The sequence below is a fragment of the Hibiscus syriacus genome, unplaced genomic scaffold, assembly GCF_006381635.1.
Source record: "Hibiscus syriacus cultivar Baekdansim isolate YM2019G1 unplaced genomic scaffold, ASM638163v2 tig00110744_pilon, whole genome shotgun sequence".
Taxonomy (NCBI): Eukaryota; Viridiplantae; Streptophyta; class Magnoliopsida; order Malvales; family Malvaceae; genus Hibiscus; species Hibiscus syriacus.
The window spans coordinates 1518486-1527644 of NW_024062846.1; the positions used below are offsets into that span (position 1 = coordinate 1518486).

At 33.6% G+C, this 9159-nt stretch overlaps 1 protein-coding gene across 1 annotated transcript; it reads right to left on the bottom strand.

Moving 5' to 3' along the window:
* Window positions 1-1801: 1801 nt before the first annotated feature.
* On the bottom strand, window positions 1802-7546 carry LOC120139373 (nicotinate phosphoribosyltransferase 2-like). Its single transcript, XM_039154617.1, has 15 exons — window positions 7293-7546; window positions 6769-6916; window positions 6539-6658; window positions 6315-6449; window positions 6163-6224; window positions 5867-5942; window positions 5015-5116; window positions 4447-4563; window positions 4281-4339; window positions 3585-3759; window positions 3331-3465; window positions 3131-3229; window positions 2495-2603; window positions 2107-2219; window positions 1802-2008 (listed from the first exon to the last, which is right to left on the bottom strand). The coding sequence occupies exons 1-15, from the start codon at window positions 7442-7444 to the stop codon at window positions 1931-1933; spliced, it is 1680 nt and encodes a 559-aa protein (XP_039010548.1). The 5' UTR covers window positions 7445-7546; the 3' UTR covers window positions 1802-1930.
* Between the last annotated feature and the right edge of the window lie 1613 nt (window positions 7547-9159).

Below are 9159 nucleotides of genomic sequence, written 5' to 3' on the forward strand. Positions count from 1 at the left end.
TAAGGGTAAGGGTTATATATCAAGGATTTTTTTTCTCTCCTCTTATATTTTCTTCCTTTATATTAGTGAAATTATTCTCACATGCTCGTAATTTTTCCCTTTTGAGTTTTCTAGGTAAATCTTGGTGTTCTTTGTTTTTGTTTTCTTTTTTTATCGTGTTTCTTAGTTTGCTGATAATCGTTATGATATTATTAAAAATTGGGATAAAAAGTTTGGGTTAAAGATTATGGAAAGAATGAAGCATTATATTATGTTGTTGGATCGAAATGTCATGTTTTCGCTATGGAAGTGAAGGTTTAGGATGTTCTTACACAATTAAATTTGGATGATGTAATAGAAGAATTTAATAAGGAATCAACAACACAATACAATGAATGAATGAGGAAAAGCATAAGTATCTTAATCTCTTATGCAAATTTGTTTACACAAATTTATTTTGCCTTTGGTTGGGTGCAGATAAGCGACCTTATCGTCACTTTTTGAATCTCTATTTTGCCTTTGGTTGGATGCTGATGAGCGACCTTATCGTCCCTTTTTGAATCTTTATTTTGCCTTGCAATTATCATGTAACGGCCACTAACAAATACTAATTCATGTTTTAATATAATTTTGCTACTATTTTCTTTTCTTAAAATTGTAGCTTTAACAACCCCACCCCCACAAAAAAAAATCTTTATAACACATGAATTTGACCGACATGGTGCCATGGCATTTCTCATATATAAAAGAAAATTAAAAATTATTCGAGATTTTTTTAAAAAAGAACTTTTGATATCATATTAATATTATTTTTTTTGACATCATATTTGTTGATTTTTTTTTCAGTCATTATGCTTCAGGCCAAATTGGAAATGTTATGCCCTCTATGGTGTCATTAGAGGAGATTACTCTAGACCTTGTCATGCGTGACACAGCTTTGAAGAGGCCGTGAACGGTAAGGTTTGCAAGGAACCGCATAACGAGGGATGTTTCATATGGTTCAGAGTGCGGAGTCTACCGATAAACGTTCTTCAAAGCTGCAGCCCTAAAAGCAACTCAACTACAACAAATGAGATGAAAACACGAGCAATTGATGGATCTCATGTCAACTCCATGCAACAAGGTGATAAAGATGTGGGTTTTAGAGTAAACGAGAATATCGCCATGACAATAATCCAATAGTAGACCAAGTTGATATAATCGCCAGTCAGGGGGCAGGTGATCCCTGATGGGTACTAAACCATGGGAGCATTGTGCAGTGACAATCAATTGGGGTGACAACGCAACCAGTGTTATGTGACAAAAGAGGTGCTTGTATGAAGACCCTTCCCAAAAAAGTGTCTTCATTCCAACGTATAATGATGTCATATCTAGTAAGTTTATTTAGTTATTTAGAAGGGAGAGACTCGGTGTTAGGTCACCTCCATTTCTTCGCCGTTAGCTAGCAAGTGGAGTGGAGCTAACAAGATGCAAGTGAACTCCTAAACTCACTTGGGGCTAGGTGTGTGGACATTGGGTCCAAGTGACAGTACAATCATCGACAATGAGGCTGATTTGCTCGGAAAAAAATACGCCCTTTCAAGTGTCGTACGGCATAATGACCGAGCCGATAAGTTATGTCCGTGACAAGTGGATTTGACATCATAAAACTTAAATGTAGAGGTGCTTTTATTTAAGAAACGGTGATAAATCCTTGTAGGCATCTGTATCAAAATTACATTGGTTTGGGGGAAGCTGGTAGAGGCACAACGAAAACATCGACAAGATAAACCAGAATTTGCAGAGCAGAGAAAAAGCAACGCTTTATTTCAGTATGTATTGCGAAAATACAATGGATTATTGTTAGGCATAAAGGTAAAGGTAATGATTTAATGTATGAAGTCTAAAACTCCATTGAAATCAGTATTTGTACACTACTACCATGCCTTTCTGTTTTTACCGTCCTGGATTATCACTGCAGCTCCCCAACAGGTGCCTCGTTTAGCCATAGGAAATGGATGAAATCATACAGTTTTGCACTTACACTTACCTGTTTATGGATAAGAATAATTATTAAACATTTTTTGTGTCAGCAACAATATATAAAAGGAAATTTTTTTTTTTTTCTGGGACGAGGTGCTGCACTACCTTGTATGGCGTGGGATTTAATCTGCGAATATGATCAGGTCTCATTTGCTCAAGCTGTTTGATGCAATGGTCCCTAATGTCCTTGAGAGCTGGTAACTCTTCTCTTACTTTACCTTCAGGAAGGGCACCAAAAAACATGTTTTAGACAATGGGAAAATATTACACATTGCGGACAAGCTGGTTTATTTTCAACAGGGTAAAGACACTGCTAAATTTATTAAAAACCGGACACTTTCTAGCAAAAAGTACCAACTGCAAAATAAGGAATATATGAGACTACTTAAGTAATAAATAAGTTTATCGGTCCTGCTCCATTATAGGAGCTGCTCAATTAGTCTTGCATACTGTCATACTGATTAATTTGATGATGAATATTCTGAGCTTTTACCTGACTTCCCAGGCCAGTAACACTTCAGAAGCTCTTCCACACGCTGTGGCACAACATATGCTCTTTTGGATTCATTAAAAGGGTGACGGCATAGAATTCTTTCTCCCACCTGTGGATTTAAAAGGGAGTAAATATGAGGCCTCTATGGAGTTAAAGTCTATATGTTGGTGTTGTTTATACTGCTATTAGTTGCTGGTGTGTAACAGAGGTACTATAAAACAATCCAAGTTTATGTACATAGAAATCAAAATAAATCAGTGTTTTAAGAGTGCATTTTCATACCCCATGATTACACCGGCATACAACAAAAGTACACCAACATACATTATGTATCAGCATTGATTTTAGGATGCGGCTAACCGATAAGATCATTGATTACATGTCCAAAATGAACTGGTGTACAAGACTTTGATATCTAGATAATGATGGCAAAAATAGTTGAGCATTTATATAAGTTTAAAAGATAAAATAATCGTATCTTTTTATGTTGAATTCTTAGGTTTGCTAAAGTTGAAATTATATCAGACATTTATGATGCCATGAATACAAGAAAAATGGATGATGATGATGTTGGTTGCTAATTACTGAAAACTGGAAGGGTTTGGGGGTCTGTACAGCAAGAGTAATGGGAACTACCTTTGGACATGGTTCATTTTCCCCTGTCAGTATATCCACCAGGGAATATCCTTCCCTTCCATATAACCTGTAACATCGTTTTTTGCATGGTATAGAGACCTAGCATTTACAAAGCAAACATAAAGATGAGAAAAAGAAAGGAAATATGTTATATAATGATGAAAGTTTACCGTTAAAACTTCTAGGCTACCAGATCAAACCTTGGATACATCTTCTGAAAGCTTGATGCGTGGTTGATTATTGATCTCAACCAGCTTGAAAACACAGCCTAAAGCTGCTTGAGCATAGCAAGTGACCAAATAGGTTCCTATTCCATAACAGTCCACCTCATGACCCTGTGAAGAAACATACAAATCTCTCGAGTCGATGTACACAAGAGTGAATCAAGGAGGTATTGTAATTCTGCTACAGAGTCAAATAAATTATTCAAAGAAAATTCAGTTAGAATGACTACTTGCTTGTTTAGTGCATCCAGAGTTTCCTCATTCAAATCATTACTAGCAGTGATGATCGTCTTTCCAAAACCAGGCAGCCCAAATTCTTTCTCCATTGTGTGAAAGATCTTTCGGGCTTCACCAGACAAGTATGCAAGGTCACCAGAGTCCAATCTAATGCCAACTGCTTTATACCTGCTTTTTACACATTTAACTAATCACTGAAATTGAGCAAGACCAAATGCTAGTTCGTATGGTTGACATTCACAAAAAATGTAATTCCTTCAGATGATAAATTCTGAATCAAATAAAAATGCCTTTGACACAACTATAATTATTCACATAAAATGAAAAAGAAAAGCTGAAGCAAGGGAAGTATTTGCTGATGCATGGCACATAAAGGCATGTTACTTCATGCATTTCATCATATAACTTTGACGTCAATTTAAGTGTAGCCATATGAAATAAGCATATATAATCATACATGAATTCATTTTCTCTAAATCCACAAACAAAGAATCCTACTTATAAAATTAATCAGCTTGTGAACGTAAAATCGTCTTCGAAAATCATTGAAATAACAAATCACTAAACTGAATATAGGCACATATAATATCAAACGGGAACAACAGAAATTATTTTAACGAATTTTGAGCATGTGACAAACAGTTCTTATAGGAAAAAAACTGCCATATGTATAAGCCTTTGCAGCATACCCCAAGTCATTAAGTGCCAAAGCAACTGCACAAAAATTGGGGACACCACTCCTCATTACCTAGTAAAATTGATGCCAAAACTGCAACATCAGTGCTGATATGCTTTATGATAAAATAGACTACATGAAAAAAAAATTAAGCTAAAACTCAAGGAAGTTGTACTTACATCATATGTATCTACAAGGGCAAGAAAGTTATTAGGAAACGCCAAGGCATATGACATGAAAGCTGCTAATTCACTCTGATTGGTTTGACCAAAATTGCCACTAAGAGATTTTGACCACTAGAAAATATGCACCGATGGGATAAGTTAAGGTAGATGAAGCATCAAGTAATCAGCTAGCAGCAATATGCAAAGAACAGATAGGAAAACCCAATGTCTCCAATCCAAATTTCTCATAGACCATAATCCATATTTTTAGATTAACATGGCTATCGAGAACTAAATGGAAATAAATCCTACAATAATGCCTTGAGCTTTCTATTGCAAACCTTTGTTCTTTAAATGGGTTTTGACTTTTGAGATGGTGATCTTTAGGATCTAATATTACAAAATTCGGCCATTGATTCTTGGAAGAGAAGAAATGAAAGTTAGCTGAGTTTGATGAACTTGCATGGGTTGCAGACATAGTTTTCAATTGATGATGTGTCTGGAAAAAAGTATATATCTCTAGCAAGACATAAAAAAAATTAAATAATTGTCAATAGCAATGTAAAGAGTCAATCCAGAACACCTGTATTTTGCTTAACCATGACTGAACAAGACTGGCAAAGTCCTCACAAGTACTTGAACCATCTGAGCTATGCAGTGATCTGTCTAGGATCTCATCAGGGCTCTGCAAATTAAACATTGAATAACTTCATAATCAAAGAAGCATAAAATTAAAAACTCCAGGAAGACACCCATAATATTCAAAGTACAAAAATAACATAAGAAAAGATCAATAGAATGGCATACAGAAAACTATCTAGAAAACAATAGGCAATTTTGAAGGTCGGAATGAAATCCAAGCTTGTTTCTAAACATTACATTATATTGACTACGGACCCATTTACTAAGAGAGAAGAAATCACCAAAAAGTGAAGGGTCGAGGAAAACCATTTTAGATATAAACAAGAGAGCCAATAGTAAAGTTAAAATCAAGCATGTTACATGAAACTAATAACAAAAATACCCAAATTAAAAGCTATATAATTGGATAGAAACTATATTTTCCAGTGAAATAAACTACCATGCAATCACCTCATTCATATCATTCATATTTACCTAGGTATTACTTCACATTTATGAGTATGACAAACAGTGTCAACAATAAAGACGAAATTTAATCTGGCTTGCTATTAATCGAATAGTTTGGCATAAAAACAAATCCAGTCACATACAAAGATTCCGAATTTATGAGAACATATAGAGGAGGGAGAGAATTAGCAGAAATAGAACATAATTTCTGACAAAGAACACTGCTGCAACGTACAAAGTTATAGGCTACCATATGAATATGACCTAAAGTACTTTCAGAAAATAAATAATAAAATATTAAGAAAATTGCTACTAAACTTGAAAGCTTCTAGAAGAAGTTACTGACCATAAATGAGCTAACAAAAGCATGGGAATGTGTCCCACGAAGAGGTATCCCAAATAACCTTCCAGCCGCAACATTGCTGGTTAACACAGTAGATAAAAAAGAAACAAGCAGTACAAAACATTAGCTTAGATGAAGAATATATATTAGCAAAGAATAGAGAAGAATCATAAGCTCTGAATAGCTTCAAGATCAAGCAGAAGACACAAATTAACTCTTCATTTTCATCAGCTGAAAGACATGATATATGAAGCCATGAAAGCAGTGTGCAACAGGAGACAAAAATGTCAGCAAACCACCTTGTAGCATCAAAACCTCCAATATAGCAGTACTTTGATGCTGAAATAGCGCCATCAGGTCCCTGCAATTAACATGAATGTTTGTGTTTGACAGAGAGAAACTCAAATATTAACATTTATAATAAGAAAATAAACAAGAAAAAATCATTAACCTGAGCCCTTCGAAGCCCAAACTCGAGCAACATTTTAGATTTTCCAGCAACAAGTCTGTGTCTAGCAGCATTTGTAGCCACTAAAGATGCAAAATTTACAAGATTCAGAACTGGAGTCTCCAGCAATTGAACCACCTAAAAAATAAAGTGCATGAATCGAGAATGAAGATAAAAAAACAAAATACCAAATGCAAAGGAAAAAAAACAAGTCTTATAGCACTCACAGCAACCGGCCCTTCAACTCTAAGTAGGGGCACCTTTGGGAAAACAACTGTTCCCTCTGAAATAGCATAAACCTCAACATCAGAACAGTCAATGTTTCTTAGATAATTGAAAAAACCTTCCTGTCAAGTGCATAAACAATGGATAAGTTAAACATCCAATTACAAGCGCAGAAAAATAAACAGACACAAGAATATTATTAATTGAACCATCTGAAAAGGAGTTAGCTTACCTCACATGAACCAGACAAGCTTTCACATATGAAGGAAATTTCTTCCTCGGTTAACTTGAAATTAGCAATGAGCTTTATGCATTCTTCCAAACCAGCAAACACAGTAAATTCACCTCCAAATGGATTCTTCCGAAAGTATAGATCGAACCTGAAAGGATATTATAAAACTCTAAGCCAAAGCTCAATTCACTTCCTCAATTTTCATTTCTGAAACCAACAAGTAACCAAATGATCATCAAATAACTAACTTTCGAACATAGGAAGTCCTGATTTCCCAATAACTTCATATAATAATAAAACGTGTACAAACAACTATAACTTCAAATAATAAAGTTCGAAGGAAAAATATCTCTAATGAAAACAGTAACTATGAAGCATCAAAATTCCATTTCCAATCCGATTTTCGTATTAGTCAGACAAAGGATTTGATAGGAAAGAGAGAGAGAGAGAGAGAGAGAGAAGGGAAACCATTCAAAACGGAACGAGATTAAAGGTTTAATAAAGAAGAAGAAATAGAAAGTTACACGGCTCGATCGTTGTGTTTGTCGGCCTTCCAATAAGCGTAAGCCATGGTGAACTGATAAAGATCGGTTAGGAGAGGGGTAACCATCGGGTTCGTAGGGCCGTCCGTGACCCGACCCGCATTGAAACTCGGACCGTTGGCTTTCTCCTCCATTATTATTCGTTTACCTGCGGGAAGGTGATGGTGTTTGGCTCACCAAGAAAAAGAGAGATCCTTGAAATGGAACCGTATTTCTCACGCTAAGTTTTTACAATCAAAATCAAAACTGGAAAACAGCAAACCGGAGAGAATATGAAATTGTGGACCTCACTCAACTTAACCTTTTTAAAGGATGGCTCAAGGATGTTGTGAACCGCCCTTGGGGGGTTTCTTGCTCGAGGTCGATTAAAACAAGTTTTTTTTCTAATGATTTTTTCATCTCATTACCAAAATGGTTATAAAGATTTTACTTTTTAATAGTATTTTACTTAATTACATAAATTATTAAAATATAAGGGTAAACTACATTAATAACCACTAAACTATAGTAAAAAATCATATTGACTATTGATGTTTCAATTTAATAAAACAGACTATTTAACTATTTAAATAATTCATTTAAGTCACTCTCTGTTAACTTTTAATGGAGATGGTGACATATCAATTAATAAAATTGACATAATTATATATTTAATCATCAATATTTACGTATTCTATCAACTAAGTACTAAATTTATTTTAATTTAAAAAGTTAACACCAATCCAAAGGTGACATGTGTCACTATATTATGTAAAGAGAAAAAAAAATTAACGTGAATGCTTTCTAGGGGAGTCAAACCAATGACCCATTGCAAACCTTTGCGCTGAGGCAAACTTCACTTTTGATTTCAAGTTGCACAACCTTCTATATATTTTGTTTACCATTATTTCATACACACATATATATATTAAAACATATATAACAAATAAATAAATTATATTTCATATATATATATTAAATTTTAGTTAATGAAATATTTAAAAGATAAAAATGAATATAATATTGTTATATTTTAAATTAAATTAAAATTTTGTTTTCCACAATTATTTTTAATAATTATAAATTTAAAATAAATGAAAAATATTTTAAAAAAAGTTTTGAAAACAAAAATTTAAGATTCAAATTATAATTTTTTATGATTTAAGGTATTTTGTGACTTTGGATTTTCTAATTTAATATATATATATATGAAATATAATTTTTTATTTATTAGATATTGTCGAAACGTTTTTTCCTAAGGGAACGAGATTTTGAAAACCACGTAATTTTTAATTATTCTCTTTATAATTGATTTTTAATTAAAAACAATGCGATTTTAGAAAACCTCTCGTTTCGAAAATTTGGTAATTCCTTTGCGATAAGAAATACGTACGGTTCGAGGAGTCACCACCAATCATTGATTAGGGTGTGATTGGGCATCCAAAAATATTTTTCCATTTTAAAAAAATACTTTTAATTAAAACGACAAATTTGCAGTCTACGTTACCAAAATATGGGTTCGAGAGTTGGTTACGCGTGGGGAAGGATTATCACCCCCGCAACGCCCTAAATCGGTACCTAGTCAATTAATTAATGTCTTTGCAATGAAATTTACAAATTCAAACTCAACTTGGTTTATGATCCCTTAAAACAACAAAATGTGAATTTATAACATTTAAAGCAACATAGTAGGTTAAATTAAAATTACCAAGCTATTAGAAAGATAAAGAATATTCGATTATTTAAAAATATCGAGACTAGATCTTTAGGTGAGTTCTAACGATATTTTCTCAACAAATTTAAGTATTCAAATATTTCCTTTTCTTTCGTTCCCAAATTTTAAGGTGAAGAATCAATTTTGGTGTCACTG

Excerpts from the sequence above, each read along its gene's own strand:
- LOC120139373 (XM_039154617.1), bottom strand. The coding sequence starts at position 7,444 with ATGGAGGAGAAAGCCAACGGTCCGAGTTTCAATGCGGGTCGGGTCACG. Across the intron at positions 5,943-6,162 it reads GGAGGTTTTGATGCTACAAG|CAATGTTGCGGCTGGAAGGT; the intron begins GTGGTTTGCTGA and ends TGTGTTAACCAG. Across the intron at positions 2,604-3,130 it reads AAAATGAACCATGTCCAAAG|GTGGGAGAAAGAATTCTATG; the intron begins GTAGTTCCCATT and ends TTAAATCCACAG.